The sequence below is a fragment of the Girardinichthys multiradiatus genome, chromosome X (genome assembly GCF_021462225.1).
Source record: "Girardinichthys multiradiatus isolate DD_20200921_A chromosome X, DD_fGirMul_XY1, whole genome shotgun sequence".
NCBI lineage: Eukaryota > Metazoa > Chordata > Actinopteri > Cyprinodontiformes > Goodeidae > Girardinichthys > Girardinichthys multiradiatus.
This window is the reverse complement of record NC_061817.1, coordinates 19,820,155-19,834,235: the sequence shown is the minus strand read 5'-3', so window position 1 is coordinate 19,834,235 and position 14,081 is coordinate 19,820,155. Positions and strand designations below refer to the sequence as shown.

The 14,081-nt window shown below is 38.5% G+C and overlaps 3 protein-coding genes across 3 annotated transcripts; all 3 read left to right on the top strand.

The window, feature by feature from the left end:
* Positions 1-2,029: 2,029 nt before the first annotated feature.
* On the top strand, positions 2,030-4,262 carry LOC124862800 (parvalbumin beta 2-like). Its single transcript, XM_047356928.1, has 5 exons — positions 2,030-2,124; positions 2,777-2,842; positions 3,032-3,164; positions 3,455-3,564; positions 3,974-4,262. Exons 2-5 carry the CDS (start codon positions 2,785-2,787, stop codon positions 3,997-3,999), a joined length of 327 nt encoding a protein of 108 aa, XP_047212884.1. The 5' UTR covers positions 2,030-2,124; positions 2,777-2,784; the 3' UTR covers positions 4,000-4,262.
* A 1,470-nt stretch (positions 4,263-5,732) lies between these two features.
* LOC124862798 (parvalbumin beta-like) lies at positions 5,733-8,086 on the top strand. Its single transcript, XM_047356927.1, has 5 exons — positions 5,733-5,882; positions 6,425-6,491; positions 6,602-6,734; positions 7,580-7,689; positions 7,787-8,086. Exons 2-5 carry the CDS (start codon positions 6,431-6,433, stop codon positions 7,810-7,812), a joined length of 330 nt encoding a protein of 109 aa, XP_047212883.1. The 5' UTR covers positions 5,733-5,882; positions 6,425-6,430; the 3' UTR covers positions 7,813-8,086.
* A 2,871-nt stretch (positions 8,087-10,957) lies between these two features.
* On the top strand, positions 10,958-14,081 carry LOC124863227 (parvalbumin, thymic CPV3-like). The gene is made up of 5 exons (XM_047357525.1): positions 10,958-11,237; positions 11,539-11,606; positions 12,404-12,536; positions 13,079-13,188; positions 13,792-14,081. Exons 2-5 carry the CDS (start codon positions 11,546-11,548, stop codon positions 13,815-13,817), a joined length of 330 nt encoding a protein of 109 aa, XP_047213481.1. The 5' UTR covers positions 10,958-11,237; positions 11,539-11,545; the 3' UTR covers positions 13,818-14,081.

The following is a 14,081-nucleotide window of genomic DNA, read 5'->3' as shown; positions in this document are numbered from 1 at the left end:
AATTGTTTTTGAGGGCTGACAAATTTGTGTCTCATGCATGTATATTCAGACCTCTTTACATTAATACCCCTAAATAAAACCCAGTTTAACTAATTGCCTTCGTAAGCCACCTAGTTAGTAAACTGATGTTCATATTATCAGGCTAAATCCAGCTGTTCTGTGAAGGCCTCAAACATTTGTTAGAGAATGGATGGATGGATGGATGGATGGATGGATGGATGGATGGATGGATGGATGGATGGATGGATGGATGGATGGATGGATGGATGCATGGATGGATGGATGCATGGATGTATGGATGCATGGATGGATGGATGGATGGATGGATGATATCTTCTTCCTAGACTTTACAATTATGCACTACTTTTGTAATATACTGATGTATATTATAATTCCCCCCAAACAAATTAAAGTTTGTGGTGGTGATGTGACAAAATGTGGAAAAGTTAAATATTTTCTTTTTACTTAGCTCTAATAAAAAAAAAAAAATCTGCTCTGTGGTGGAGTGAACCAAAGAGTTAAAAATAATACAGGTATCCAGAGTATATGTTGTGTTTTTTACCCTAGCTGCCTTTTACCTATTGAGCATCTGACCTGTGCTCCAAGTTTCTGCACACACATCCTTCTGCAATAGTGGAACAATTATGAGCTGCCATGAGTAATAAATAAAACATGATTATTAAATCAATGTATAAAAACAACATTATCATTATTATTATTATTGAACATTTAATAATAATAATGATTTACTAGAGGCATTTTGAGTGGTTCCTTGTTGAGAAATTTAACACCTGCCTCGACAGGGATTATAACCAAGTCCAACTTTACCAATGTTTTGCATTTAATCCCAAAATTACCTTCTTGAAATCTAGTAGTTTGCAAAAAATAAATAACCATAATTCCTTTATTAGGACATGTACTTCTCTCTGAAGGGTGACTCTCAAATTACTGCTGAGCCTGGGTTAAAAATTCATCTGTATCAGACATATCTAAACCACATATTATTTAGGCGCAGATGGCTGACAACTAAATTAACAAAGGCATGAAAATTAGATTTGTCATCAAATTGTTACCTTGTTAATACACAAATCTCTTTGGGATGCAAAAAATAGTCCAGGTGATTGGCAGATTACCTACTAAGGACAGAGATATGGCAGTACAGGCCTTAAAGTCTTGTTCCAGCTTAAAGATGTTCCTGGTACATTTGAAACGTGACCCTGCCTGTGGAGGGTCAGTGAAACTCATGTAAATATACTGTATCCTATGCTTTGGACACAGGATATCATTTAGACCTATAGGCAGAGGCCAAGTGATACTATTCTAGACAAAGTCTGACGTTTTATTACTTCATACGAAAAATTAAAAATTAAAAGAAGATATATCATTTATACAATTTACAATAACTTCAAATAAAAGTGACTGACTACTGCATTCATTGTTAAATCTGTTGGGATTTTAAGAACTCACTGCATGATTTTCATTGCTGATCAATGAAATATAGAAAAATCTGTCTGGTACAAGGACAGCACATTTAAAGATCACAGCTAAACATCGGAGAAACAAAGGTTTTTTTTTGGAGGGCAACACTTCAGCAATCCGTTTGAGAGGTCTAGATCACATGTTTACATGGGGACAAATTGTGTCTTTGGCCTTAAATAATTATTTTGTCTGTACAGCAATCAGGAAATCGAAAACCAAGTGGCTGCAGGCCCTTGGTGCTCACTTCTCATCATGGCCAAGGATAAGGTGTCTGACCTTGCCCTGCAATCTCACTTATGAACATTTATAGTCTTCAACATCAAAATCAGCATTTTAGATGTTGGTTGTAAATCATCATACGATTGCAACATGTGCCATGAAGCCAACGAGCCTCGGGCCTGCTCGGGTTTCCACACGTCTAGCTATAGGCCTAAGCACACATGGTAGCATCCTCATTTGTTCACCTAAAAATAGGTCCAGACTACTAGACACATTTTTTCGAAACCCATGCATCTTGGTATCTGATACTGAGACTCAAACGTCTGTAAATGGTGCTGCTCAAGGATATATAAGAGAGGGGGAAAGAGGCTTTTGGCATTCACTCGAGTCCGCCTTGGTTTTCACTCGCCTCAACGCAGAGCAAAGGTGAGTGGGACATGCACCTTGTAAATGCTACCACAACTTCTGCAGATTGCATTGCGGGGTGGAATGGATTCAGAGGAGGGGGATCCTTGTGGACTACCAGCTGTAGGGAGAAATGGAACCAACATAGGCAGCAGACACTTGGACCTCAGGACATTTCAGTTAACACAAAAGTTGGCCTTTTGATTTCAGAAGATCAACGTTTCTGGAAGAATGCTGGTTGGCTAGATCTAGACTGCCTCATCTTTTTGCAGCATGAATGTTTCCAGACAACATTTCTTTTTAATGTATGGCAGATATTCATGTTTGTGTGAGCAAGTGAGAGCATCATTTCGTAAGTGCTGTCACAGCTTAGCACTTTGGGATGAACAGTCAGCAGAGTGCTGTGAGGAAAACTTCTGAGGCAAAGGGAAACTCTTTAGCCAGTAGAAAACATTGCTGCTTATGATGTATGGTAGACTTATAAAGTGAAAGATGAACATCTCTAATGTGAAGCTAGGGGAGAAAATAGACTGTTTGATATTTAGTGCCTAGCTGTGTGACTTTATACCTCAAAATCTAAGCCTATGCCTTAGTCATTTGGGTTGGTGCATCTAGTATTTAGTATTTAAGATGCTCATCCTAACCTTGAGAATTGTGTTCTTTGCCTCCCAAGAATAAAAAATGGCCTTCGCTGGTCTCAACGATGCTGATGTTAAAGCTGCCCTGGCCGGCTGTGCAGGTGAGACTTACTTCCTTACTTTCTTTGCACATAACATAACATCATTTAAGCTGAACAAGGTAGCTGGGAGCAGAGAACTCTCAGTGTCACGAACGTGTCTCAGAAACTGCAAACTGCAGCCACCCTGAGACATTAACACTGTGTCAATGACGTATCCGGCGCTAATGCTGTTGGAATGTGCATTTTCAGCTGCTGACTCCTTCGACCACAAAAAATTCTTCAAGGCATGCGGCCTGGCCAGCAAGTCAGCCGATGATGTCAAGAAGGCCTTCGCCACCATTGACCAGGACAACAGTGGCTTCATTGAGGAGGAGGAGCTGAAGTAAGACATTACTTGAACACTTAAAGCAGTTAAATTTAAAGCTTATGGGCCTAAAATATGGAAGAAATCTAACATTACTGTCTAGTCTTGTACATTTATCCTTTTATTTGAGGGTTGGGCTTAACCAGTGCATTAGAAACGGCCTCTTTCAAGTCAACTTAGTTATTTTTTTACCTGCCTGGTCATGCATTACATTTTGCCTAACTACCTCAAGGATCAAATGATATTTAAAGAATTAATAAAGGCTACACAACATTGATTTAATTCCCACTGTTTTGTCCACTCATCAGGCTGTTCCTGCAGAACTTCTCTGCTAGTGCCAGAGCACTCACCGACAAGGAGACTAAGGCTTTCCTTGCTGCTGGTGACAGCGATGGTGATGGCAAGATCGGAGTAGATGGTAAGGGTTATTTGCATAAACTTAGAGGCTTTAAATATAAAAAAAACATTTGAAGATATTAATCAGTATTTTGGACTGCCCAAAACCTCCTATCTGAAAAATGGTGGTTGTCTTCCCAGAGAACTTCATTGGAGATTACTTTTTTGTTACAAAGAAAGGCAGCATTTCCTTTGACTTTTAAAAGTTTAAGAAAAAGCTGAGCATAAGCAGACCCACTTGTTCTCATCATCTAAAGTGAAATCCACCAATCACAAAATTCTTCAGATCAGAGGTTTTGCACTTTGGTCACTGAATTGTGCAAATGATAATTCTTGATCAGAATGGGTTCAATCAGTCCTTTCCAATAATTTTTTTTTTGTAAGATTTTTTTCTTTCAGCAACTAACAGCAGTTTCATTCTACCTTTGCAGAGTTTGCTGCCCTAATTAAGGGATAAACTTCCACTGACCAAGATCCACTTCATTTCATGGAACCGCAAACTCCTCAAAGATTCATTAATCACCAGCTGAAAGAATATTTTTTTACCTTATTTATGAGTTGCCTGCGAACTGTTTCTCAACACAGAAGACATATTTTGCTGTTAATGTTACTCAAACTGTGTTATGTGTTCAGAAATGATGACTTGTGCAAACTGTACAACACCATCTGCACTTTTGAGGAAGAGTGAAAAACCAGGAATAAATACTCTTTTGGTGTGAAGTCATCTTGTTCAGGTCAGTCTTTGGCTAAGTGTGCTGCATTTCCTAACAGAAATCATTTCAACACAATGGGCATAACAAAGAGCCAGTGTTAAGTCAGTCCTCACTTGCCAGGGTTTTTGAATGCTCAGGAGGTGCCAAGTGATAGGATAGATGACTTGCCCGGTACTTGTTCTTGTAATTGCTTAATGAGGGAAGCGTGGACTTTGGCGAGGGCTTGGGAAATGCACTGGGGCTTTTCTCACCCAGGGAAATCTGCAATAGATAGCTGACAAAGTTTGGGTAATTAGATGACCTAGTCCATATCTATTTATTCTACAAGTGCAGCATAATCAGTTAAATGACGTGCTGTGGCAACAGGACAGCTATTAACAGCCACTGTCTCAGCAGCTGGATTGTATTCTGGCTCAAACCCACTGTAAACAACTAAACTGGTTTCAGGACTGTTTAGCAAATTACCCACTTTTATTTATTCAATATCTTTGTGGTAAACATCTTTTTTCTGGGGAAAGAGTATCTGGATTGGCCTTGAGATGAATTCACACATCTCATTTGTCATTATGAAGCCAGATTGCAGTTTCAGTGGGTTTTAAAAGTCCAGGGCATGGCAAGTCAGTAAAATGTAAACCCTCATCCCTGTCAGATAACACCCTCACCTAGTTACAGTCAGGCAGTGGTCAAAACAGAAAGTGGCTCAGTGGCTGCAGCTCACTCCTCAGCATGATGCTGCCACCTATAGGTCACAGCTCTTCAGAGTGGCTTTATTCAAATTGTTTCATTTTTCTGTCAGAAAATAATGGCAAAGCCCTCTCAGGCATTTATTAACATAGAACAGTCTTTACAGAATGTATCTGCCCTTTTACCTAACACAAACATTAATATTTCCTCCTCTATGAAGATAAATGGGTTAAAATAGGGCAGACTTAAGATTTCTTTCCCAAACATCATCCTGAAAAACATTTATTTTTTTAAGGAAACGCAAAACATTTATTAAAACGGTGGTCTTAAATGCACATTACTGACATGTATCAACAAAACCAAACTCTTTGCAAAGGGAATTTATTTCATATTCCACAAAGTGTACAAATAATCCCTTAAATACACAAAAAATGCTCTGATCAGAATTAAACCTAAGGGATAGAAATTCACAAAAAGAACAGGTTAAATCATACCTTACAACTTGTAAGGTAAAAGTGGTAAAACAACCAGTGCTAAAAGTGGTAAAACAACCAGTGTGTCCAACTTACTCCAGCTTTAATGCATGCATTTCCAGTATCTCCATTAATATGGTTTCGGGTTGCCAGCAGCCCTTCCAATTCGCCAACCTCAGCAGTGGGCAGACCTATTCTTAGCAGCCAGGGACATTAAAGACTTCTTCAAACGCACCTTTTAAGCGTCTTCATTTTTGAAACTTAAAATAGACCACTCTCCAACTGCAGTGTGAGGCCCCCCTTCTTCTTCCTCCTCCTCCTCCCCGGCACAGTGTCAGTTATCTTATGCTTCAGATTTCCACGGCGTGACAGTGTATAAAAGGTCATCGGGAGCACCGGGATGGTCACTGCAGTCGACTCCAGTCTTGTCTGTATCATCTGTACCCTACAAAGCAAAAGACACAACTAAGGTGAGTCTGAAGAAAGGGAGGAAAGGGAAGAGCGAATACGGGATCCGCATTAAGCTTTGCATCTTTGAAAAACCTTTTTTATTTATTTATTTTTACACTGCTTTGCAGAGGACTTCTCACTGCAGTGCAGCAACTAATGAAACAGACTAAGAGCCTACTTTTGGGAGCGTCAGCGGTAGAAATGGATTATTGGTCACACCTCAGCATCTTGCAGTAGTTGCAGTTGTCAATCTCAGCTACTCGGAAGGAATCAAAAAATGCAAAATCTGCACTTCAGAAAGGATTGTGTTGAATTATTTGAAATCTGGACCCTTTCTAGTCTATTTGGAATAACACGAATTTATACTGTTTTTGTGTTTGCAAGACATGCTGTGAAATGTTTTGGAGCTATCAAAATTCTGTTTAGTTTTGTGTTTAGTTGTATGCAATGCAGTGAGCTATAATCAAGTCCCTTATATAAATAATCATGCAGCTTTAACGATTGTTTTTAAGAACAATTGTTTTTAGGAAGGTTTAAGTTAATCAATGTTTTTTCTCTGCAGATCAAAATGGCTTTCGCAGGTGTACTGAATGATGCTGACATTACTAAAGCCCTGGATGAGTGCAAAGGTGATTCCTGAATCCCTTTCTACTATTGCTTCTTAAGTATCATTATTTTTATTGATCTCCACCGTTTTTGACTCTGGCCTCAGTAGCATAATAAGCTCTGCTGATTTCAGGCGCGGACTCATTTGACTATAAGAAGTTCTTCAAGACTTGCGGTCTGTCCGGAAAGAGCGATGACGGTGTCAAGAAGGCCTTCGCCATCATTGACCAGGACAAGAGTGGCTTCATTGAGGAGGATGAGCTGAAGTAAGATGCATGACTGCAGAAAATGGGCATTAGACAGGAAACACTATAGTGATTAACAGCGCTGACTGACACAGGATACTAAAGGAATGCAGAGGGAATCTTTCATTTACAAACAAATGTGAAAGAGCTGGGGTGATCATTTTATGATGTTATATTAAAATAAAATACTATTCAGTTGTAACAGTGGGGGAATAACTTGCCTTTAAATTTGGTGGAGCCCCATACAGACAGTCTTATATACATAACATGTTTTATGGACATACATTGAGGAAGATGTATCAACGAGTTGTAACATAATTTATGCATCTGTTTGTTTTTGTCCTGTATAGCTACTGACTCACTCCTTTACGTGTACTCCTAATCCAACAACAGAAATACATTTCTTTATTTTTATTTTGGTGTGCCACATTAAGTTGGTCAGTGGCAACCCATCTGGAATGCCCCTCTTAAAACTTTCTGGAGGTGCCCCGTGGTCCACCAAGCAGAATTTTAATGAATAGGTGACTTTTCCTAATCAGTGGTCGGAAAGTGAAAAGCACATAGACATCTAGGGAAAGACATCATTTGGTGTCTATTTGGTTGGTGAGTGGTGGATCAAATAGACCAAACTAGCCTGACTTTCAACATCTTTGAGGTTTGACATAAAAGAAAATCTGTACTAAATACAAGGACACATCTGACCTGGAATAACTATACATAAATGTCCATGGATCTCCAGTGTTTGAAGGGATATGTTTATTTAGCCCAACTTTTTATTTTTATTTAATAAAACTGTGTGATTAGGTTTTTTTCAAATGTGCTTTGATTGATATTGGGTAGCTAAGCACCCCTTCTGTTTGTTGCAGGCTGTTCCTGCAGAACTTCCGTGGAGGTGCCCGTGCACTGACCGACGCTGAGACCAAGGCTTTCCTTAAGGCCGGTGACAGCGACGGTGATGGCAAGATCGGCGCTGACGGTACATGCACAACATAGAAAGCCCCAGACACTCATTGGATATTCCCTGTTCAAAACAGACTAACCTCCTATGTTCTTCTGCCTGTGTCACCCTGCAGAGTTCGCTGCCTTGGTTAAGGCATAAAGACAGCAACATGACCAACAACACATGCTCTGATGGAACAACAATGCCCACATCGACCTCCCTCCTTTTCATCTGAATATAAATAATTTTTATACATTTGCTTAAGGGATGTTTCCTCCTATTTGCAACACACTGTCCAAAAGGTGATGATTGTGAATGTCTCTCGGTTGTGTTCATGTCTTAAATATGAATTTTGCTAACTGTAAAATCTATTATGCACTTTCCAGGAACTAAAGGTAAAAGAAGAATAAAATATTCTTTTGCTACGGTCTTATTTCATTGTTTTGTGTCATTTCATCTATAAAAGCACCCCTCAGCTGAAAAGGCGGCAAAAAAGGGAACGTGTCTACACATACACTCTGACATGAGACATAGACAAGCCTAGGTCAGAGGGTCAGGAACATTTTTTATACAATCTATGCAAAAATCTAGATATAAGGACTGCTAAAACTGGTCTTTGCCATTGCCCATATACAAAGTCATTTTTGGTCAAGGTTATTTAGTGCTAGGGCTAAAGAGCCATATGTTGAGACACAAGGCATTAACCTACGCCGCACACACAAAACCACGCTCATTTTGTCTTTTTTTTTTACACCAAGCATTTCCAAATCCATTGCCCTAACACAACTGTGTTCTCGATCCTACCCCATTATCCCTAACTTTAACCCCTGATCCCAAATAAAGCTTTAACTATCATAATAAATAAGTAAATACATTTACAAGGCATCCAAATAATTTGGATCTCATAAACTCACATACAAAACGAGAGATGTCTGAAATTACATAAATCAAATGCTTCACTATGTAGTTCCATCCTGCCACCGCTAGATGGAAGTATAGATATTTTCAAGGTACCCTTCAGCAGTGTGGAAACATTGGAACAAATGGATCAATAATGAAACGTGATGGTTGCACGCTTTGCTTTATTGGTGATCATATCTGACCTTTTATTTCATCACATTTTATTTTGTTTGTGTTGTTTTTGTAATATGGACCACGTGTGTTTGAAATAACACAAATATTTATATTCATATAGTGCATTGCAATGGCATTCATACCACTTGGAATTTCTCTAATTTTGTTTCATTTTAACTAAAGGTATCAGTGATAATGACCTTTTATGTGATAGCTCAACAAAGATAACACTTGTGAAGTGAAAGGAAAGTTATACTTGATTTTCAGAATGTTTTAGTAACATTTACAGTATATTTATATTTATGTTATATTACATTTATTTTATATTATAGTTTTTATGGTTTCTTTTAACAAGGTCTTTCTTTTTGCCACTCTTTCATAAAGGCTAGATTGGTGAAGTGCACAACTGTGGACAAATCTTCCAACCTGAGCTCTGGATCTCTGCAGGTCCTCCAGGATTACCATGGGCCTATTGGCTCCTTCTCTGATCAAAGTGGATGGTCGTGTTTTCGTATTTTTAAAGTTGCACCATAGTTTTTCCATTTCTGGATGTTGGATTAAACAGAGCTCTTTGAGATGTTTAATACTTGGGAAATTGTTTTATTAGCTAACTGCTTTAAACCTCTCCATAAGTTTCTCCTTGACCTGTCTCCTTTTCCCCTTGGTCTTCATAATGGTGTTCATAACTGATGCACCATCAAAATAAATACTTTACCATTTTCTGCCGTGAGACAGAGACAGAGGGACAGTCTGTCTAACACTGAGTTTTTTCTCATTGACATCTGTCTGTCCTCTTTACCCAAGAGAGGCGAGAACACACCTTGTCCTGTTTCTCTGTGCGCAATCTTACAGAGCACTAGCAGATGTAAATGAATAAATGATCACCCTGTAACAGTATATTTATCAACGGGACACATGACATTATTCATCTGTTCCAGGTAAAGTCGCACCACTCCTCTCCATCCGATATCCTTGGTCTCTTTTTCACACACCTCACTGACAAGTTGGTAGTTGGATAAGGCTTGAGAGCAAGAGGAGAGAACAAGCTTTTTATTTAATAATGCAAGATGGCTGAATGTTGCCAAAAAAGTGTAACAAAGATCCGGTATGCTTCTCCTTTGCTTTGAAAAATCTGCATACTTTTAAATACATTTAATCCACTGAACTACCTGACAGAAAAAAATAAAGTATTTGTCCCTTAGCCCATTTGGAAACTTTAATCTGTTTTTTTTTTTTTTTTTTTTTGCTTTTGGAAAAAATTTTGGAATAACCATAGATTGAGAGGAAATCTGCCATGATATTAGTAAGGGATTTGAAATTCCCCACGGATGGTTCATCCCTGGGTACAATTTCCAGAAGCCTAAATCTTGGCTGATTTCTTTTGATTTTTCCTTTCCCAACGTAACTGTTGGTTTTATAAGTGCATGTAAGGCAAGCTGTGCCTAAGGATTGGTATTCCAAGCAAAAATATCTAAACAGATAACATCTGTAGCCTAAAATAAAGAAATTTTAAGCTTAATTACTCAGAATTTTTATGCATAATGCGGTTCTTTATTCAGACTTTTAAAACTAAAGTCAGGTTGATCTTTATGCACAAACCGGAGCGCAGCAACTGCGCCATTTAACTAGCTGAAGCGCATTAGAGCGCACCAGTACCAAGACTTTAACGCAAGCAGGCGCATTAAGTGGTTAGTTTCCGTTATCAAGGTGATTCGGAACATAATATAATCCAATTGCTCTTAATTCTGAATACTTTAACACATCATCATTTCAGAGCACTTTTGATCGTGTTCGGCGCTCAGTCCGACTGCGCTCTTCAGTGAATATAAAACCATATAGGACATCAGAGTGACCTTAATCAGTACAGGTGACAATGCACTTTGATGAGCACCCCTCTTCCTGGCAGCCATGCGGGCCTCCCTGACATTGAGCATCACTGTTTATATGAAATTTGATCTCGGGAACCTCTGGTGTCTGGGGGAAAGATCTTTTAGTGGGATCACACAAAAATCACCATCATACATTTCATTTTACTTGTTTGTAATCTTAAATTTAATGATAAGATAATTGTTTTCCTTGTTTTGGGACTGCTGTCTGCAATAGGATACATATATGGAGGGTGATGGAGGGAGTACAGCAAAGAGGAAGAAAAGAAGAGAGAGAGCCTCTCGCTGCCTCCACCCTTCATATCCTACAGTTCAAAGGAATAGGATTGCATGATGGAGCTAAGGCGGAGGTAAAGAATCGTTTTTTTCAGACTTAATTTACTATTTACAAGGGCGTTACGGAAGTCCATATCCCGATCTCTGTGCTCCTGCGCGTTAAAAATAGTAAAGGTTAATTAGTTAGCTGGGAAATCGGATCAGGGGCGGGCAGTCAGAATTTGATCCATACTCAGGTAACTCAAGCAATCCATATATTGTACCTGCCACCTTGACGGACAGCAGTCACCACAGAGCCTCACCTCTCAGCTGCATCACCGACCGACCAGGGAGCGAACCTCTAACACGGTAAGCTGCTGAGGACCAACGGAGTTCACATCTGCTTTTTCATGTTTATTTTAGAACTTTTTATTTTTTTCATTTTTTACTTGTGACATTCTGGCTTTTGCTTATTGCTAAGAACAACAAATTCAGAACTACCGAAATAGAAACAAACAGAGAAAGTTCTGTGTAAAGTTTAAGATGTTATGACTATAACATCAGTGACTAACTTGTCAGGATGTTACTATAGTTTTTGTCAGGGTTTGCTCTTGCTTTTACTTTGCACGTCCAAATGGTTAATAATTCACGTTGGCTGTTCTTCCTACAGGAATAAAATGTCGATCTCATCTATCCTTTCTGCTGATGGCATCGACAGCGCCATCAAGGACTGCCAAGGTATCCTTTTTCACTAATATATCTTTTTATCTCTGTACACCTGTACGATGTGTCACTGCAGTTCCCCAACAATGGACTATACAGATTAATTTAAGATACGCACACACTGAAGGTGCTTTAATATGGTTTTTTTTTTATTAGTATTTTTAGTATAGTTCTGGAGAGAGTTCAGATTTGATCTCCTGGTTTCAGCACTGTAGGTGAAACATAAAGTCAACTTACCAAATAAAAGTTGACTTTATGTCGAAGTTGACCATAGCATATGTTTGAAAGTAATCTGTCATTTTTCCAGATTATTTTACTTTTATTGTTCCTCAAAGGGGAACGTTTGTTTTATAGTGGTAGTAAAATACAACTGAGGCAATATTAGTAAAAACAATAAAAGGACGTACATTAAAGGTACACAAAAACATAGACAGACAACTAAACTTGAGTACAATAACGAGGATCAAATAAAGTGGCAGTAGTGCTAATAAAGAAATTAAAAACGGTGTGAAAGTATTCGGTTCTGTGAAACTTATCTATCATAGATTTTTGCTACTGTACAGCAGCTACTTTACTTGCAACGCATTATGAGCATGACTATTAGGTCATTTTCACCTGCACTTTGTAATTTCTGTAAATAGTCACTATAATTTACCTGATGGTGCATCCTCAAATAAACAACCTTACATTAATTCTATTCTTACACTCTAAACATGAATAACGCAGAAATGATCATTCTTAACAACGGTTGAATGACAATTTTTACAAGTCAGAAAGAACTTTTATTAAAATCTGTATGCCCTGTCCCACAGCTCCGGAGTCCTTCTGCCCAAAGAAGTTCTTCCAGTTGTGTGGTCTCAGCAAGAAAAGCCCTCAGGATGTGAAGAAGGTTTTTGGGATCCTGGACAAAGATGCCAGTGGGTTTATTGAGGAAAAAGAGCTGAAGTGAGTTTGTCGGTTTTTTGTTTCCTGTGAAGATAATTTTAAGTTAGTTGAAGCCAAATTTGCTGTTGGCCTTAGTTATATTTCCGAAAGAAAGATCTATAATGCTTTGATATTATGACATCCAGATGTATAGAGATGAGCATTGAATAATCCATGACTGGTTCAGTCAACATTTGGGACTTAACATGAAAGTTGTACAGTAGTTTACTGAATTTTTGAAACACTTGAAATAGCTCTACAACTAATAAATCTATCATTAGCTTTCAGCAAACAGCTGAGGCAAAATACATCCTTTCCGAATATATTTTCTCCTGCTACAATAAATAAAGCTTCACTTGGACACATGCATAAACAAGAAGGCACATTTTTATGTGGCTTTACCTAATTTGTCAGTGCATCTGTATGGACCTTGTGGGAAAATGTTTGCATCAGAATCAATAAGACGTCCGTTATATTTTCCGACTTGTCTTGGTGTGCTTTTTGCTGCTTATACAGACCAAAAGCTTCTTCTGGCTTTATGCATCTTCTTTTGCTCCTATCAGGTTTTTCCTCCAGAGGTTCTGCCCTGGGGCTCGGGTCCTGACGGACAAGGAGACCAAGAACTTCCTGAGTGTTGCTGATGATGATAGCGATGGGCGAATTGGAGCGGAAGGTGAGAATATCTGTGCTTAAGTGATGTGTCATTCCAAAATGTAGATACGTAGGACTAACAGAAACAGTAAACTCCCCTGCCAACTCTTTTATGTGCCAGCCCACTATAAATTTTGCTTAGTCTGGATTGGTAAAGGGGGCCCTGGTCTCAAAATGGGCTTCTCAAATAAGACCTACTTGGGCTGACTGAATACAGGCTGTATTTGCAACACGAATTACGTCTCAAATTGATATTAGAACAAACTGCAATACATTTGCAACACATCTCAGAGCCTAATAGGTCAACACTACATGCATAAATAAAATTAGGCCAAAATGTAAGCCATGGAGAATCTCACCTGGGCTGATTTCTTAACCCATTGCCAACCTATATGGGATCCAAATGTAAAACCTGGCTGGGTCTGACAGTTTGTTAGATTAGATAAAAAACGTTTGTATAAGAAATTAGACAATCTTGTCATTGACAAACTATTTATTTAATAACCAAACTGTGCTGTTTAAATTTGGAGTTGCTCATACAAGTGTCACCTTGTTGAAATCTTCATGTTGAAAGGTGCTTGGATGTAAATCACTGCTTATATAAAAATATATTTTCTTTTCACAGAGTTCCAGGCTATGGTCTTGTCCTAAACTGGTGGAAACCCCTCCATCTAGATCTGACCTCTACCTACCACTTTTGGCTGGACGCTTAAAGGGCTCCGACTTTAATCATTTTCAATCTAGTTAAATAAAACACTTCCTAATGTTTTCATTTCCCAACCTTCTCTTGTCCACTAACTTCCACATGACTGTCATGATTTAGTTTTTTTGTTTTTCTTGTTTCAGATCAATCATAAAGCTGTGTTGCCCAAACTAATAAGCTCTTAAATTCTAAAATAAAAGGATAAAACCTAA